This window comes from Herpailurus yagouaroundi, unplaced genomic scaffold (assembly GCF_014898765.1).
Source record: "Herpailurus yagouaroundi ecotype Mexico unplaced genomic scaffold, PumYag 28, whole genome shotgun sequence".
NCBI lineage: Eukaryota > Metazoa > Chordata > Mammalia > Carnivora > Felidae > Herpailurus > Herpailurus yagouaroundi.
This window is the reverse complement of record NW_024412376.1, coordinates 31,191,017-31,209,194: the sequence shown is the minus strand read 5'-3', so window position 1 is coordinate 31,209,194 and position 18,178 is coordinate 31,191,017. Positions and strand designations below refer to the sequence as shown.

The following is an 18,178-nucleotide window of genomic DNA, read 5'->3' as shown; positions in this document are numbered from 1 at the left end:
CCCCCCCCCCCCCCCCCCCCAGTGACACCAGAACGGTGGAGAGCTGGAGCTGGAAGAGCAGCCACCTGGCTGCACGAGCTCTGGGGAGGGTGAAGAATAACTCCCTGACACCCTTTCCCTTCAGCCTCTGAGCTCTTCTGTACCTCTCACTGGCTGAGTCCAGCTGGAACCCAGAGAGCAAGGTCAAAACTGATGCAGATATAGTCCCGAGGTCCACAGAGGTCGGCCTCCTGGGGCCTGCACAAGACAGACAAGGGCAAAGAGTGGATCTGGAGGGCGGATGGGCCCAGCAAATAGAATAAACAGCACAGATGGTGACAATTATATGCCGTCACGGGGAGGACCGAAGAGATGTCACATATGGTTTGCTTTTTATCCGATCCTTACAAGTTCCTAAAAGTAATTTATTTTAACTGATTTGTCATTAAGTTCACTTTGATGGCAGCATGAAGATGACTGTATAAAGATTAACAAGTCTTACTGGAAAATTGCCTTGTGGCTGCCGTTAAGTGCTTTTCTGCTATCTGCAGCATGACAGGAACTGAGCAGTTAAGGAAACTGTGTCAATCTGATGGGCCTGGTTTTAATTGAGCTGCTATTGGGCAGATGTGCAAAAATAGATGTTTTGCACCGGAAACATAATGTATCTTGTGCAATAGGGAAAGTCCTCACTGCATTAAGAAAATTGGAATTTGGCTTGTTACCTACCTCCTCGACCAACAAGTAGTTTTTGAAAGGTGGAACAGAAGGCACTGCGTGTTATCTTTGGCCTTGAGCATCTCCTCTGTGAAGACTAAACATACATCAGACACAGGCTAAACAGGCTAAAGATATTTGTGTTAAATGGGAAGAAAAGCTCAGTAGTGAAGCAGATGTCTTCATAACCCCCCTGAATGGGGAGGGAGGAGAGATGGGGAGGGGGTCATTGGAAGCTGGGGAGGCCAGCCCAGGGTACACATTTATACCCGAACATTCCTAACCCCACCCTGCTCTGTGGTCAGATACCACCCTGCACCAGGATATTCCAGGAATGAAGCTATGAGGTTACTTTCGTCTTCTGTAAAAAAAAATGTCATAACATTTTATTTTCAGAGTTGTAATGAACACCATATACTTGTTTATCATGTCACTGATCCCTACGTCAGTGACATTAGGGTAAGAACGGTGCCCTTATTGTGTGATACTATCTGTCTAGGTTGTCTCATACCACGGAAGCCTCCGTGATTTTAGACTCACATACATTTTGTAGCTATTGGTAGCATGAAGGCAGGGAGGTAGAGGCCCTCTTTTCCTTTTCTGTTGGCTGCCTATGTGTTTATATCCATATATGCAAAACCTGTGGGGATTTCCTCTCTGTTCTGCCATCAGTTTGATCTGTAAGAACATCAGTATTGCTTGCTGGACCCTTCTTACATGAAGCCCGGTGTCCTGCTTCTGACAGAGGCGCCAAGAGAGCAAGTATGATCTGGCTGGGTTGTCTTCAGTGCCATTGATTTTACCAGGGGGTGTGTGTGGCCCAAATGCCCTGGACTGGCTCACTTACCACTCTGGAAATATAATTGATTGATAACCGTCCTTGAGCTTATCTGGAAAACCATTCATGACTTTTTTTTTTTTTTTTACTATTTTCCACAGGCTGACAAGTTCCAGTGTTTTGTGTATATTAGGTGTTAATGGTGACCAGTGAGCTCTGTAATTCTGACATTTGAAAAAAACAAATCCATGTTTTCTCTATTTGTACTCTTAAAGGTTTTTCATATATTATTTTCCCTTCCTTTGAGAAGTAGTATTTTCACACTGTAGCTTTTCTCATTTTTTCAGACTATGCAATCACCCCGAGAGATCGAAAGTTATTAAGCATAATAACCTATATTGTGTCAAATTGTGGGTACATCCAAAGTGCAGCCATGCATGGGTGTTAATAGGAAATTGCAAAGGGTTCATAAAAATATCTTCGAAGTTTAATGCATTCAGAGTGCATCCAATTAGCATTAGTAGATTTCTAATTTCACTTGGCACATTCATCATAATGAATTTTGTTTTTGAAGTAGTGTTCCATTTAAACTGCCTCTCACATGGGGACTCTGGTCTGGGACAGTGTTTAAATAAAAATAGCCTTACTCTCAACTGCCATTTACAAATATTTGTTGAAAAATAAATTAGGGTTTTAACATTATATTGAATTTACTGCTCTGTAAGTCTAGTAATTATTTAAATTCTTGGGTATGTTGCCAGAGAAAGAAGCAAAGATCCAAGAGCAAATGTTCATGACCACAGTTAGAGCTGGAATAATAATTTGTTAAGGAATAAAAGATTGGGATAAGTTGCTTTACTTAACTTGTGTTCAAAAACCTATTTTTTGGACGTTAATAATTTTTAGTGTTCATGCAAGACTTCATTGGGCTTTGATATTCATAATCGTTTTTAGCAAAGGATTTTTATTAACTGTTTGAAAGCAATTGATTTAAGTTATTGATCTATTTTCTAGACCTATGCATGAGTGGATTGTAAAATCTGTCTTATGTAAATGTGCACTTTTATAACTATGATAAACTAGTTTGTGGAATTTCTTCTCTCATCGAGGGATTGCATTCTAGAGCTTCCAATACTACAAATTTCTTTTTATGTTCTTTCTTATTCCAGTCTCAGTAGAGAAAGACATATTAGCTTTATTTTATTTCCATTTTTACTATTGGCTTTTCCATATCAAGCTTGTGATGGTCTTTAAATATTTAAACACATGTTCTTGTTTAATCCATACACTACCTCTTTTCTGTCATTTGAACTATTTCTCCATCTCCTAGCATGTAGATTATACAGCTGCCTTAAATTAGGCTAAAGTAATATTTAGCTTCATTTTTTTTCCTGCCATATCTAAATGTGCATTCTTTCTCTGTTTTCCTTTTGACTTTAGATGTTAAAGTGGGAGAGACAGAGTGAGAGAGCCAGCTTCATGCTGTACCTATGACCCTCAAGTAGCTTTATCTCTCCCCTTTTTTCCTTTGGTGTGTTTGTCTGCCTGTGAATACTGCTGTCCAGGGCAATGTTAGGGGTATTAAATTATGGCATAGTAGGGGAGGAGCACTGACTTAACTTTGATGCTGGATTCATGTTTTAGTGTTAGCACTCATTTGCCGATAGGTAAATCAGTTGGCATCACTAAGCCTCAAAAAAAAAAAAAAAAATGTATTTGGAGGAACAGATGAAATATAATCCAGTGGTTAAAAGTTTGGCTTCTAAGGACAGACAAACCTGAATTTGAATCATGGCTTGCTACTTAGTGGCTTTGTGGCCTCGGGCAGTTTCTTTACTCTTCTAAGCATCAGTTTCAGCTTTTGAAAAATGAATAGTACTTATAGGTCTGGTTTGAAAACTCTGAGATAATGCATATCAAGTGTTTAGCGCAGTGCCTGGCACATTACTAATGCCCAATAAATGTTAGCTATTAAAATAATATATGTGAAAGTGCTTTGTAAATGAGTTTCCTGGGACACTCCTACTGGAGATAACGGAACAGAACACATGCACACATTCATTCCTTGCTAAAAGCGTCCACTTCTCTTTGCTGGTGACATCACAAGGAGCAGGCCAGGCGGCTAACTGCAGGGTAGGGTCATCAAGACCAAAATTAACATTACATTGTAATGCTTTTTTGAAAACTATGTTCCAGGGCTTCAGGCATTTTACAGAATAATCTAGAAAACAAAATTAACAGTTGGATATTGCAGGCTCTTTCATTTAATTTTAAGAGTAGCAACAGATTGACTCCAGAAATACCGTGCAGAAATCAGTAGCACAGATAAGGAGCTTTGATAAGAGCTTGGCTGTGATATATGCTCATGAATACCTAATTATGCCATGCAGTGTAATCAACCAGGGAGACTACAAAAGAACAGAAAGTCACATCAAATGGTAAATCATTACCTAAGTAATACAGACAGCATTAAGGTGCCTCAAGTCAACAACAACCTTAAAATCAATAGTGTTGCAAAAGAAACATCCATGTAGGGCAAATCTGCTATTTGAGAACACCTCTTGTTGCTTTCATTTTCCTAAGTTGCATAATGAGAATGACAGTGCCTTGGGCCTACAGCACTGTCTTACTGTGTCGAGAAATCTTTATATATGTGTGTGTGTGTGTGTGTGTGTGTGTGCATGTGCACACGCACATTTGTATATGGACACACATGTTCACACATGTGTAAGTGTGTATGTAGGGTTATGATGGCAAAATGTACATTTTATTGTGGATTGTGGTTTTTTTAATATTTGAAAAATATATCATTTTGGGTATTGTCAACTCCAATCTGAAATCTTCGTGATTCTCTCTCCTTCTCACAGTGACTACAATATAATCTTATTTAAGCTCCCCTTAACCTTCCCAACTAGAAGTCTTTGCATCCAATCTGTGCCCCTTTCAGTCGTCTCATACAGTGCCACAGAGGGCCCTTGCCCATCCTGAATGTGATCATTTACTCTTCTGCTCTAATAGTTTTCCATTATTTTAACTCCTTTGCTGGAATTGCCCCCCAGATAGAACTTGACACCTGCGGGCTCCTTAGCACATTGCACCACACCTTTGTTCAGTTTCCAGCATCTTTCTACCACTAGGGCTGCAGGCCCTTGAGAAGAGAAGGGAGCCTTAGTTCCTTTCATGTTCCCAGCACCTCACCCAGTGTACATAGAAAGTGCTCAGTGATGGTAGTTGACTGTTTCCTACAGAACTGGATTTAGGAGTGTGTGTTTACTGCTAAAACTATGATGATTAGTGTGTCTTCTTCTGAAGTAAAGAGAAGTGGAAGATAGTCTTTTAAAAATTGAAGGGAAGAGTAACATGTTTAGACATGATGCTTTTGGCCCTTTACCTGAACGAGAATAAAAAGCTTATTATAGGTCTCTCAGGCTTTAATTCTCTTACATTTTGTAAATGTTAGACACATGGCTATTTTCAAACTTTTCTGAAATTTTTTTCACTGTGTACAAAGTCTCTGAACATCTATGCCATTCTTTGTAAAAAAAGCTACCAACTTTCTTGCATTTTATTTTGGAGGCATGTACATCATCACATAACTTTAGTCTGATAACTCTTTTTGACCTTGAGCACCTTTCCTAGACTTTAAACTGTTTCTTTTCTAAGCAAGTGACAGGCCTGATATAAGCTGTGCCCAACATTGCACACTGTATCTATAAATCTGTAGGCTGAACTTGGGTGTCAGCCCAGTGAGCCTGGTGATCACAGCCGCAGGCACAAACCCACAGAAGGTCAGATGTTTCCTTTGCTGCCTCTCCCAGACCACCTCACCAGACCCTCCCCTCCTTCCCTCTGCCACCAGGTCCTTATGTCTTAATGATGTCTTTGGGCTTCCCAGAGCCCCCTCCTTGATATACCTACCAGGATCCCTCAGCAATGTCCATGGTCCATAATGATTGATTTTCTCTTCTTCTCCACCTCATTACAATTCTTAAGCCTTTCGTGACTGCCATTGAGTCTGTTTCCAAGAGAAAAATATTCTGATAAAAAAATTGCTTATGTTTTTATATGTTATAATTATATATTTTTTTATTATTTATAATACTACTTATTACCTTTTCTGGTATTTTTATATGTTAACAGTATGCTGGGTATAAACTAGAAGTCTCTGATGGTGGCATGTCATTGATCTGGCTGACTTGTTTGGCCAAAAATGAGGCAGGAGGCTGGAGATGGCTTTTGGGGAAGAGGAGGAGAGTCATGCCTTGGAGATTTACTTTCTATCAGAAAATATTTAGTACTTTTTGTGTGCTGGGTGCTGTTTTTATAGGCACAGTCCAGGTGTAAGGTTGGAGGAGTCCAGCACCATGTTGCCCTGATACAAACGGTGTGCCTCCCCTCTAAAACTTTAAAGATGATGGGTAAAATATTACCATCCCACCTAGCCCCATTGTTATAATACCTGTGTATGAAAAAAAGTGAAAATCCTTTTGTGCCAGAAACAATTTGAAATCAAAGCCAGAACAAGTAAGTTTGGGCTGATATAACCATGGCTCTGTAAGATTTCAGTCTGGATACAGGTCCTAGGAATTGAGTGCTGAGTTTCCAAGATCTACTCAGGATGAAAGATGTGGTCCCATATACACTTGGGACATGGACCTGAACCCTTCCTTAAAGCCTAGAGGTTCAAAGAGCTATCCTTCCATGACAGGGGGACTAGAAAATTCCAGCCATAAATAGCAAAGCAGCAAAGAAACAAGTTGGAAACTTGGGTGGGAGAAAATGAAGTCACCCATGAGATATCAAAGTCCCAGGTCCATTCTATGAGTGGGTTGGAGGTCCAGATTTATTCTACCCAAGTGATTTGGGAATCCCTGCCCAAGAAATAAATATAAAATCTAGAAGCATAGAAACCTCTAGGACTCTGGCAGAAGGAAGCACACTGGGTGCTTTCATAACCACCAGCTTGTTTCCTCTTCTCCACTTTATTTTAACTCTTAAACCATTAGTGACTGCCATTGAACCTGTTTCCAAGAGACACACATAGGACATAAATAACGCCAGCAAGATGGGCTCATGTTCAGAGATTACAAACCATGTATGAGGAAAACATGATGAGGGAGAGTAAGCAAATACAAGCTGGAGAATTAGCACTCCTAGAACAATCTGAAATAACTATTAAGTCACTGTGTTTAAAAATGGTTACAGTCATAAAAAAGAAGGAATCGGAACCTTAAAAGAGATGGGGTGATGTGATAAAAGATGATTTAGATTTGTAAAAGGACTAAAAAGAACTTCTAAGACTGAAAAATATGGCCATTAGAATAAGTTATGGCCAAGGAATAAGTTAAAGAGCAGAGTAGATTAAATACCACTGGAGAGAATTTGAATTTGTGACATGGAGGCTAGAATGAGAAAATCTGATAGCATATTCAGAAGGTGAGAACTGAGAAGGCAAGGGAAAACAATATTTGAAGAGAGAGAACAGCTGTGGTATTTCAGACTAAAGAAGCACACTGACTCCCAATCAGGGAGTCTTAAGCTACAGGACACAAAAGACAAAGAAAAGTCTTGTAAACAGCCCAAGAGACAATATGGCACCTGCCCACAAGGAGTTTGAAATCTATAACAGGAAGTACAAAGAAGTAAATAAGCAGTAAAAACAGTGTGGTAGAGTCTACTGCAGTGGGAGACACAGGATAGGTGTGGAAGGACTTCCTGGAAACGATGCCTATACCAGGGAGGCAGTAGGGAGCGAGCAGAATGAAGGGCGAGAAGCGGGGCAAAGGGGGACGATGTGGCTCTTTCAGGAAACTGAAGATTCTTCTGGCTGATTATGTTGATGAGCATCTTCTTAACCTACAGACAAAGCTGGCTTTGCCACCACAGGAGGTTCTGTCTGTCCCATTTCTTGGTAAAGCTGCTGTCAGGAAAGTCTAGATGCCGATCATTTAGTAAAAGACAGTATTCTGCATCATTTTATAGGCCAGATGAAGTGTTTAAGAATGGTAGCGATAGCCAAGTTCCCTTTTCTCTGAATGTGTGTGATACTGAAGGGTTTTTAGTTTTTTTTGTGGGGACTTTTGTTTGTTTATTTGCTTGTTTTACTAAAAAAAAAAAACAAAAAACCCACTGGTCAACAATCCACACATAGCTGCAGTCCTTACATGTGGTGCTCAGCCATCCAGAAGTGGGGTGGGTTGGCCAACGACTCTCTCACATTGCTTAAGTCTTCGGTTCCAAGGCGGGGAGGATATGGTTATGCAGGTGGGCCTTCACTTCTAATGAGGTAGAAGAATAAAAAGGTGGATCTGAGGGCATTCAACCAAGAGCAAGTGCAGAGAAGGGCAGCTTCACTGCCTTAGTCATCCCATTGTCTTTGTATGACCAATGAAAGGGGTTACTTAAAGCTATGTAAAGGCTAATATTACTAAGTCATGTTGCTGTAACATAATGCTGAGAATCTTTTTGAAAGGTACTTTGTCATGTGATATCCTCTTATTCAAATTTATTTTAATAAAGTTATAAAATGTACCGGAATCATATAGAATAACAAATTGATACTCAAATGATGCTGAAGAATCTTATGTTTTATTCAGAATATTTCAAAGAAAAATAAAAGATATAGGGCGCTGCTTCCAATCCTGAATCCTAAATCACCTGCTTTTTTATGTTTGAAAGAGGCCACACAGTGGCTTGTGCCTAGTAATCAAATCTGTACTGTTATAACTAGTGTGCAGATTTTAGAGCTGGTTATGAGTACAGAATCTGTCTACACTACTGCTGTCTATAATACACCTGTGGGCTGCACATCTTTAAGGACTGATAAAGGGTCAGTTCAGAGTATGTATTGGGCAGTGCCAACAGCATAAATATGGGGAAGTCATAATAGAGGCAACTGTATTTTCTCCTATTTTGACCTTAAGTTCAGACTGTCATTCACACTTCTTGCAATCTTATCTTCCAAGAGATTTCCATCCTGACACGGTCCTAGGATTTCAAAGTTAGAGGGCTTGGCAGACTCATTGAGCTAAAAGTTGAAAACACTTGCATGAGGTGGTAGCTTCTAATTCTGACATACCAAGATATTTAATAAACTCTTACATTTTTTGTCCTCAATGTTTCTATCTGTAGAGCAGTGCTACATTCCTGGCCACCCCACAGGAAAAATGGCATGATGAATTAAGAAGTAATTATAGGAAGCGTGTAAGTGAGGATGGTATTTTCCTGCTCTTACGTTAAAAACAGGTGATCGTGTAAAATGTCATTTAAATGTGGTACATGGAAAAGAAATATATTAATTTTCCAGATGACTTAATAGGAACTGGACTGAAACCAAAAATAAAGAAATCTGAATAGAGGGGGGTGCCTGGGTGGCTCAGTCAGTTAAGCGTCCGACTCTTGATTTAGGCTCAGGTCATGATCTCACAGTTTGTGAGCTTGAGCCCCATGTTGGACTCTGTGCTGAGAGCGCAGAGGCTACTTGGGATTCTCTCTTTCCCTCTCTCTCTGCCCTTCCACTGCTCGTGTACACGCACACTCTCTCTCTTCCTCGCTCTCAAAAATAAATAAATAAACATTAAAAAAAAGAAATCTGAATAGAGAATTGTTCAACAGAACCAGCATGTATTAGATACTTAGCACGTGCCTAGCATTTTGTTATGCTCATTTCAGAGGCTACAGAAGAAAAATAAAATGTGATTTCTTTCTTTGAGTTACTTACATAATCACTGAGGAGGCAAACAGATGTGAAACTGAGAACCAGTTAAGACAGTGATTAAATGTCAAAATGTAGATTGCAAAAGCTCTCAGAAGTCAAAGGAAGAGCAGTGAATATGGGAAAGACGTCTTGCTGTGGGGTGAGGTGGGGCATGGGGATGGGACCCAAGTTGGGTCCTTGAAAGTTTGAAACATTTAGAAGGTAGCAGGGGAAACATTCTGGGCACAGCTTGAGGTAAGAGGCAGGAGTCCTCTCAGCCTGGAGCAGGGGATCCTTAGAAAGTCCTGGAAGTAAATATTTGTGGGTAGATCTGGCCCAGATTGTGAAGAGCTTTAAGTATGGAAAAAGAAAAGTTTGAACTTAGGTATTTGGGTGATAGGGACTAGAGTACGTTTCTGAGTTGGTGAGGGAAATGATAATGTGGTGTTTTAGGAAGTTTGAGGGTTCAGTGGCCATGACTAATAGAGACAGGGGTGGGGTAAGAGAGCAAATCGAACATGCCGAATTAGTATCTGTGCTACAAGTGTCATATACGTTTTTCTCAAGAAAACCTCCATGAATTTAACCTCACAGAAACTGTGAAGTAGGTCATCTTTTACAACAGATGTAGAAACTGAAGCCCCGGTTAATGAGCTGCTAGGGTCCTGCAGCTAGTGTGTGACAGAGGCGGTGGTCAAGCCCAGCCCTGTCTTCCTTCAGAGCCTTTGCAGTTGTCTTATCATTGCCCTTCACTGAAATATCAGAACCATGGCTCTTCTGATGACTCAAACCTTACAGACATTTCTTGTTTCTGCAAGTTTAAGTTAGGCAGAAGTCACGCGTTTGTAGGTCAAGGCAGCATATTTGCGTACTCAGAGATCGACTCCAGAATGCTAAAGTTGGTATGTCGCAGCCATCTACACTCCTAGGAAACAGACCCACACATCCTTAGTGGCTGTGAATTAACCAGGCTTAACCTGTTGATTCAACAAAATGTAATAGCCAAAGAATATTTGAGAAACCTTTAAAGATCTATATAATATAAAGCATTTCATTTGTCACTGTATCTTGAGAAATCTTCACAGGAGAGTAGATTGGATAGATGAGATATTGACAACGTGGAGCTAAATAAAGACTGTTTCTTTTAAAAAAATTTTTTTTTTTTAACGTTTATTTATTTTTGAGACAGAGAGAGACAGAGCATGAACGGGGGAGGGTCAGAGAGAGGGAGACACAGAATCTGAAACAGGCTCCAGGCTCTGAGCTGTCAGCACAGAGCCCGACGCGGGGCTCGAACTCACAGACTGTGAAATCATGACCTGAGCCGAAGTCGGCCGCTTAACTGACTGAGCCACCCAGGCGCCCCTAAAGACTGTTTCTAACTCACAGAGCAGAGCAAGGCACAAAAGGCAATGGCTTATTGCCACTGCCTCATTCCTGCGACGGAGATTGGCCATCCAGCCTCACAGTCGCCTGCAGCTCTACTGATCTGCAATGCTCTCACATCCTCCAGTCCCTGTCTGTAGTTTCTGAATTGTCTGGTCACGTTTCCGAGGGAGGCACAGGAACGGTGGGCAGCTGCCTGGAAGATGTGGCGGGAGGGCATTAGGGATCAGAGGGCCGGCCGCTCCGCAGTGCCATCTGGAGTGTGGGCACTCATGGGCTGGGGGGGGGGGGGGGGCGAAGGCAGCGGTTTTGGACATCTCAGATTATGAAGAATATAGAAACATTGCAGGCTTATCCTGATAAGAGAATTTAACGAACCCTGTGGTTCAGAAACTTACTTTGAATTTGCTTTTCTTCAGTTCGAGAGAGAAAAAGAAAATTGATACTAACAGTGTCTCTAAGGTTTATGAAGTTTTCAACCAAACAAACATTTTAAGGGGAAATGACTGTTTTTAATATTAATATTTGCTTCAGATTTTCATTCAAAACTCAAACATCAGAGGCCTCATTTAATCTCAGACACAGTGGTTGGGAGGAGAACTTTTAAAAGGGTAAATGTATGATGGGTGTTCTGATGATATTTAGTCAAATTGACAAAGTGCCCCCCACCCCTTAAAGGGTTTTTTAATACTAAGAAGAGGAATCTTACTAAGTAATCATACTTGCTGATAGCTATTCATATTATGTGTTCCTTCTCTTAAGATCCATACGAAGCCAAAGTCTCCATCAGGATGCAGCCATGCCTTACCTCTCCTGCCCATTTCTTTTTTTTCTAGTCTCCATGCCCAAACTCCAAACCCTAAGAATAGTATATAGGTGGGTCAGGCTTTTAATAAGTGTTTGAATCTTTCAGACGTGCCTGGATGGATCAGTCAGTTGAGCGTCCGACTTTGGCTCAGGTCATGATCTCACGGTTCGTGAGTTTGAGCCCCACATCAGGCTCACTGCTGTCAGCCTGACAGTTCAGAGCCTGCTTCAGATCCTCTGTCCCACACTCTCTCTCTCTGCCCCTCCCCCGCTTGTGCTCTCTCTCTCCCCCTTCCTTCTCTCAAAAAATAAATAAAACATTTTTAAAAAGTGTTTGGGGGTGCCTGGGTGGCCCAGTCGGTTAAACATCTGGCTTCGGCTCAGGTCATGATCTCGTGATCCATGAGTTCAAGCATAGGGCTCTGTGCTGAAAGCTCAGAGCCTGGAGCCTGCTTCGGATTCTGTGTCTCCTTCTCTCTCTGCCCCTCCCCAGCTCGCGCTCTGCCTCTCATTCTTTCTCAAGAAATAAATAAACATTAAAAAAAAAACCTCCCTGACAGATTTCATTATTAATTACTTCTATGATTAAGATATGGCTAAGAAATTAGTGTTGAAAAGAAGGATACATGTAATTTTTTGTTTGTTTATTGTACTTCTACATATGCCTTTAAAGTAGAGCCTGTTGTAAGAGGAATTTTAAATTGAATACCAGTGCATAGGGTGTGTGTGGGTGTGTATTTCTGTGATGAATCCAAACATGGTCTTCTGGATCTTAGAGTTCTTTAAATTCTAAAAGCTTAGAGATTGACTAATAAGCCAAATCGTAATATGTTTAAACTGCCTTGTCTTTAGTGAGGTTGTGTTTTCTTTGGAAAGATGTGTATCAGAAACCTCCAGAATTATCGAAACTTAAGCTTCAACTCTCTGACCCCACAGAAGTGTAGACAAGGTCAGTGATTGAGAGCCAGTAGCCCTGGAGCTCCTTATATTGTAGCTAAAGTAGTTGCTCGTGATATTTTTATCATTTCAGCATTTCTTTTTTTTTTTTTCTTGACTATTTACATTTTCCTCTATTTCCATTTACTTTAAAAAGTGTTTATTCAGTAAATAATTGAGTAGCTACTAAATGATATAGTTAGATGGAGACATTGGGTTGTCTGGTGGATATATTCAGGGAGCTCTGTGTTAGACATTTAGTAGGTCTGAGAATGTGTAATGCTTCAGTATTTCTTTTAAGGTGCTCTTCTGTAACTGTTCGGCTGGTTCTTCTCTGTTCTGGAACCTGTAAACATAAAAGTCAGCAATACCGTGCTGTGCTAGGGGGTACGGGATGCTCATCAACTCCCTCATCTGCTTGTATGACCTGTCTCATTTTATTTATTTTTTTAATGTTTATTTATTTTGAGAGAGAGAGAGACAGAATGTGAGCGGGGGAGGGGTAGAGAGAGAGGGAGACACAGAATCCGAAGCAGGCTCCAGGCCCTGAGCTGTCAGCACAGGGCCCAACACAGGGCTGGAATCCACCAACTGTGAGATCATGACCTGAGCTGAAGTCAGACGCTCAGCCAACCGAGCCACCCAAATGCCCCTAACCTATCTCATTTTAATTTAGTAACATTTCTCAAATTCCAGGTCCTGTGCTAGGGGCTAAGAATACAGGCAGAAAAGATTTAGTCCCCTCCTTCAAGGAATGGGCCCACCAGTTCCTGTCAGTTTGTCCCAACCCTTGGACACTTTGTCTTTAGTCTTTCCTCTGATTTCCACCTCCGATTCTGCCTGTTTGATCCAGTGATTTAAAAATGACTCATGCTGGGCTGCCTGGGTGGCTCAGTCTTTTGAGTGTCTGACTCTTGATTTCGGCTCAGGTCATGATCCCAGGGTCATGGGATTGAGCCCCATGTCAGGCTCCTTACTGAGCATGGAGCCTGCTTGGGATTCTCTCTTTTCCTCTCTCTCTCCCTCTGCCCTTCTCCCCTGCTTACATCCTCTCTCTTTCTCTTAAATAAATAAATAAATAAATAAATAAATAGGCTCATGATCATTTTTCATGTTTGATTTTTTAAAATATATTTCTCATACCCATTAAGTATCTCCTTTTAGAATAATTGAGCCAACTTCTCTGTCCCTTTTTGTTATCATACCTGGATCTGCAGCCCTTCTAAAGTAACTCATGCTTGGAGAATCTTCCATCCATGACCTCCCCCAATGACCCACATTGCCCTGATTCCAGGGGCTGGTGATTCCAGGGGCTGGTGATGAAGCAGTTACACTTTGACCAGTTTCAAGACCTTAGATTTTTTATTTCTTTCCTTGACCGCTTGACCTGTTTGCCCTGTGGCACAGTTTACTAGTTGCCAGCCTGCTTTATCCATCACTACATAGTTACCGAGAATTTTGCATTTTAAGTTATTCATCTGTAGCCATCCTTTGGCCTTTTGGCCTCATCTAGATAGTTGGTTGTGAGAGTTGATTTATGTATGTAGCACGTGGTCACTAAATAAATACTGCTTAATCATTAAAGCTGTAACTTTAAGGGAATATTTAAGTTACCCTGCCTAACCTTCTTTTGGAGAAATGGCAATAGAATCCTATACCTTATTCTAATTGTCTCCATCTTAAAAGGAGAGTTTAGTCTTTCAAAAGGAAAGGAATTTTAATATCTTGGAATATAGAGAGGGCACATACCCTTTGGCTTTCCTGTGAACATTAACAACATTTACAGTGTAACTCCTGGGTGTAAGAAAGAAATATTGATTGAATGCAGTTTTTATCGCATTAAGTTTAAATGTTGAGTTGAGGACACTCCTACTATTTTAGTCACTCTAATACCCTAAATTTCTGTAGCTCCCGCTAGCAACTTCTGAACTTTTAGGCTAATGCTACCTGGAAGCATTCTGAACATTTTGAGTGCCCCTTGGCAGTGTTGTGGAAAGTTGACCCACTGTGTTTCTCTTCCAGCATCCAGTGCTTGATGAGCCGATAGCCGAAGCTGTCTGTATTATCGCAGACACGGATAAGTGGAGTGTCCAGGTAGCCACAAGTCAGAGGAAAGTGACGGACAGCATGAAACTGGGCCAGGAGGTCTTGGTCTCTAGTCAGGTGTCCAGTTTACTTCACTCCATTTTACAGCTTTACAAGCTTCACCTCCCTGCTGATTTTGTAAGTACTTGTTCTCATATTACCAAAGAAATATAGTTAAAAAAATACTTTTAACAATATTTTTATTATAAATTCACGACTGAAATGTATTGTTTTTAGTATAATTGGACGTTAGCCTAAGTAAAAATGGAACATGCAACATAAAACCAGCAAACAGGATAGATTTCAGTAATAATAGTTAAAACAACACGGAGTGACACTGAAATCTTTTTGGATAAGGTATACGGTAAAGGAAATAAGGTATGGGGGAAGGGATCAAACATAAAAGGAAATTTAAATTCTTCCTTTAGAGAACTCATTAGTTTTCCTTTTTTTGGATCAGCATCAAGCAAACCAGTCACTGAAGGGATTATAGTTCCTTTTGTTCAGGGACCATTCTCATAAAATTGTTAAGGATAAAACAGAATATCATTTGTGTAAACATTTAAAATTTTGAAGTACCATACCCATAGAAGATGGTATCAGTTGTGTTCCTTTTCAGGTGGGATTTTAAAATCGATTTCATAACATTATATTAAAGGCAATAAATAGAGCCCATAAACTCCTAGAAAATGATCAACAGCTCTCCCCCAGTCACTGGAATGAATATATAAAAAATATATGTGTGTATGTGCAGAGAGACTGAGAGAACATGTAGTTTGAGAGGGAAGGAGGGAGGGAGAAAGGTCTTAAAAGTGGAAGAGAGGCTTACGGGCACATAGCTGGGAAGAATGAAAGTGAGCCCACCTTCTCTGCTGTTACCCCTACACTCGGCTGCCCTCTGCAGCATACTCCCAGACCAGAGCATCCGTTACCTCCGCACGAGGTACAGAGCTATTTAATCACAAAGTGAGAAGCTGAATATGAATTACCCACACTAACCATGAATGGAGTGGCAATTTCTCTGAGATCTTGTGACCTACCATTGCACCACAGTCCTCAGAGAGTCAAGACTTTCATGGCCTTCAAGAAGGTGATTTGAAGTACTGTGTGGTTGTTGTGGCAGTGTGGCATGACAGGGAGACCCTGCAGTGCAGCCAGGTGAAGCCTAGGCTTTGCCATTGTTGAGTTGTGACGGTGGACAGTCCTGAGCATCTCTGAACCTCAGCCGTCTCACTTGTAAAACAAAGGTAGAATCCATTCAACAAGGATGTTGTGAGAATGCTCTGAAAATTCGGTCTGAGATACTGCTTTTTAAACTTCCAAAGCACCATGCCCATGTGACATGCTTTACCAGTCAGGGTACAGCAGTGGCCAGTGCATGGCCTTTGGGATCCAGTAGTCTAGGGTCATATCCAAGCTCCGCTACTTCCTAAATGTGTGACTTCTCAAGGTCTGCATTTCTCCATCTGTAAAGCTGAGGAAGTAAGAGAACTTATCTCATATGGTTATGAAAGTGAAATTAGAGGATTCAGGTAAAGCACTTGGAATAGTGTTACATGTGATAAGTTCTCAGGAAACAGGTACTATTAGTGTGACTACTGATAATAATCAGTTTCATGAATAATATTAATGACTGACAACACCTTTTCACCAAAATCTTTATTTGGGCTTTATACTGAAGCATACTCTTGCAGGACCTCTGTCCCAGGGGGTGATGTGAGAAGCACTTACGGGTTATGACGGCCTTACTTTTGTTCTATATTTGCGGGCAGTTTTTCTTTCTAATAGCAAGCTGCATCATGCTGATTTAGTGGCCGAACTTTGCTTTTCTATAAGGAAAGAAAGATATATTTGATTTTATACTTTTTTTTTTTTTTTACTATTTTAAGTATTTACCATGTTTTCATATTTTTTTCTGTAATATATAGCTCTTATTACATTTGACATCTTAGTTATCCAAGCAATAAATCACTATAATTAATTCTTTTTACTTCATTTGGGCTAAAGTATGTTTTTTGGTTTGTTTTTGTTTTTGACAGAAGCATGTTTAGCCACTCAGTAGTATGAATGGAATGACTTATTTAACCTGACAAAACCAAGCTGAAAGAAAATTTCATTTGCAGTTTAAAATTCTCCCTAAAAATCACTTGACTGAAACACATGAGTAAATGGCTATATTAGAGCCTTCAGTATAAAAAAATGAAAGTAGCTATTTAAAATTTCAGAAGTTAAAAATTAAACAAATCCATCTCAGGAATAAAATCCCAGAAAAAGGGGAGGGCAGAGCCCAAAGTGGTTCTATATGATAATCAGACCTTTTATAAAAAAATTCTAAATGATTTGATTTTGAGTTTAGTATACATTCCATATAGACCAATGTTCTCTTTATTTCCACATTACAACATACAGCTTTCATGGGGACTATGAAAACACCATAAATTAACCATTTAAAACAAAGGATTCAACATAATGTGAATTTTCCTTTTAATATTTTATAACACTCTTATTAAAAACTTTGTGTTTATAAGAAATTGAAACTTAACGGGAGCTCCTTTTACCACTTAACTCTGCTTATTTGGAGGAGCATTTCCATGAGGATTGGTGAAACCTTCCTTGCTTTAATCATTACTCTTATTAGACACTTACCAGTTGTTTTTCCTCAGCACAATACATTTAAAAGATTTTAAGCCAATGAAAAACTGTAAGATTGCATCTCGAATACTTTTTCTATGTCACTGATCAGCCCAGATGGTCAAGATCAACATTTTCAAATGCATCTGTTAATCTTTTTACCTTGAAAATAACAGGCGTAATGGTCTAGAAGAAAATTATGTATGATGGAATTACCCTTGCCAAAGCCGTCAGGTGTCTTACTGAAGATGCTCGGATGGCTCTGCCTGCCAAACGCAAAAGCATTTGCCTCTGGTGAAAGACACAGATGGTTGCTATTCTCTAAAAAATGAAGTTGGAAACAATTCCAAGGGTAGAGATGTCCTGAGAATAATTGCCTTTTCTTTATTGTTATTAAAGACCTAGTTAAAATGCACTCTTGAGAGCAAAAACAAAAACAAAAAATTTAAAGTAACCTTGTTCCATTCACTCTACTTTTGGGGATGTATTTCGCCAAAATAATCTGAGATATAGGAAAACGACAACAAAGATGTTCTTTAAAAAATTATAGCAACAAAAACTCAGATTGCCATGTGGATAAGCAAATAATGATAATTTACATTCTCAGAAATTATTTTGCCATAAAAATTACTTTGATAAAGATTTGTTAATAACATAGGGAAAGGATTATTATAAAGTTTTTTAAAAGTTGGAAATAAATGCACTTAACGGAATGATTTCATCTATGTTAAAAATGCTTTTTGAAAAAGACTAGCAGATATGTATGAAAATCTTAATAGTCATTAGAAAAAGTAAACTGTTGTTTTATATAAACCTTTCCTTATGCCTACCAGTGGTAGGGTTTGATGCGGTCTGTAATATTTATGTGTATTTGAAAGGAATGAGGTTATAGGTGTGTACTTAGAAAGGAATTAAGAGAATTCCAGCTCTTAGAATATTGGCAGAGGTTTGAATGCTGCCCCTCATCCTGAATGTTGTTGGCTCCCCAGTGCATCATGCATCTTGAAGACAGACTACAGGAGATGTACCTGAAAAGTAAGATGCTGTCTGAGTATCTGCGTGGTCACACACGAGTCCACGTGAAAGAATTAGGTGTCGTCCTGGGGTGAGTTGTGTGACGTGCCGCCATTTCTCCCTGTGATGGGGCTGACCCTAATGCTGCT

General features: G+C 39.9%; 2 protein-coding genes across 7 annotated transcripts in view; one reads left to right on the top strand and one right to left on the bottom strand.

Moving 5' to 3' along the window:
* FNIP2 (folliculin interacting protein 2) overlaps positions 1-18,178 on the top strand; it is a 131,361-nt gene that overhangs the window by 107,516 nt on the left and 5,667 nt on the right. For 5 of the 6 annotated variants that reach the window (XM_040471514.1, XM_040471501.1, XM_040471506.1 and 2 more), the window contains 2 exons: positions 14,322-14,522; positions 18,005-18,120. In XM_040471514.1, coding sequence (XP_040327448.1) covers positions 14,322-14,522; positions 18,005-18,120 — 317 coding nt within the window. The remainder of the gene's footprint in view (positions 1-14,321; positions 14,523-18,004; positions 18,121-18,178) is intronic. The other variant, XM_040471518.1, reaches the window with a different exon arrangement.
* Positions 16,066-18,178, bottom strand: part of SPMIP2 (sperm microtubule inner protein 2) — a 112,137-nt gene continuing 110,024 nt past the window's right edge. The window contains 1 exon segment of the mRNA XM_040471534.1: positions 16,066-16,213. Within this exon segment, the coding sequence (XP_040327468.1) occupies positions 16,166-16,213 (48 nt within the window). The 3' untranslated portion in view covers positions 16,066-16,165.